At 33.4% G+C, this 691-nt stretch overlaps 1 protein-coding gene across 1 annotated transcript in view; it reads left to right on the forward strand.

The window, feature by feature from the left end:
* The window catches only part of LOC119581936 (zinc finger protein 37-like), a 9,705-nt gene extending 9,256 nt beyond the window's left edge, over positions 1–449 (forward strand). The window contains exon 6 of the mRNA XM_037930108.1: positions 5–449. Coding sequence (XP_037786036.1) covers positions 5–343 — 339 coding nt within the window. The 3' untranslated portion in view covers positions 344–449. The remainder of the gene's footprint in view (positions 1–4) is intronic.
* The last annotated feature ends 242 nt before the right edge of the window (positions 450–691 follow it).

Below are 691 nucleotides of genomic sequence, written 5' to 3' on the forward strand. Positions count from 1 at the left end.
ACAGGACAGAAAACATATATGCAGTGAATGTGGTGCAGCATTTCACCGTCGAGTGGTGCTTACTCGCCATATGATGCACCACTCGGGTACAAAACCACACGCTTGTCCACAGTGTAATGCCAGGTTCTACACAAAGCAACACCTCAAGACTCACTTAGACAGACACAGTGGAATTAAGAGATTCCCATGTTCTGCCTGTGATAAAGCCTACTACTCTAAACATGAAAGAAACACACACTTTGCAAAGATGCATAACAGAACTCAGTGTGGGGAGAAAGCTTTGGGTGCTAATGATCAGAAAATTGTGAAATTAACTGATATTAGTAGTATATCATTTATTTGATCATATACATATTTTTTATAATGATTACATATCAGGTAAACTCTTTGTAATAATATCTCATCCTGAATAAAATTTTCAGTGACATTAATAAACATATCAAAGTTTCTTTGGCGTATTCATTACACATTGCTTACCAAAAGTTCCATAGAAGAAAGTGTTTATAAAGACCCAAGTTAAACTTTTATTTATGACTTTAACTGAAGAATCCATGTTGTTTCTTTTACTCAAAAATGATTTTTAAAGCAGTGACAAAGGAAGAGCTAATCACATACAGTTTATTTAAGTGCATTTACTTTGTTTTATCAACTTTCTGAATATGACAGATTGCAGTAAAATCTTATTATATAT

The sequence above is a fragment of the Penaeus monodon genome, chromosome 15 (genome assembly GCF_015228065.2).
Source record: "Penaeus monodon isolate SGIC_2016 chromosome 15, NSTDA_Pmon_1, whole genome shotgun sequence".
Taxonomy (NCBI): Eukaryota; Metazoa; Arthropoda; class Malacostraca; order Decapoda; family Penaeidae; genus Penaeus; species Penaeus monodon.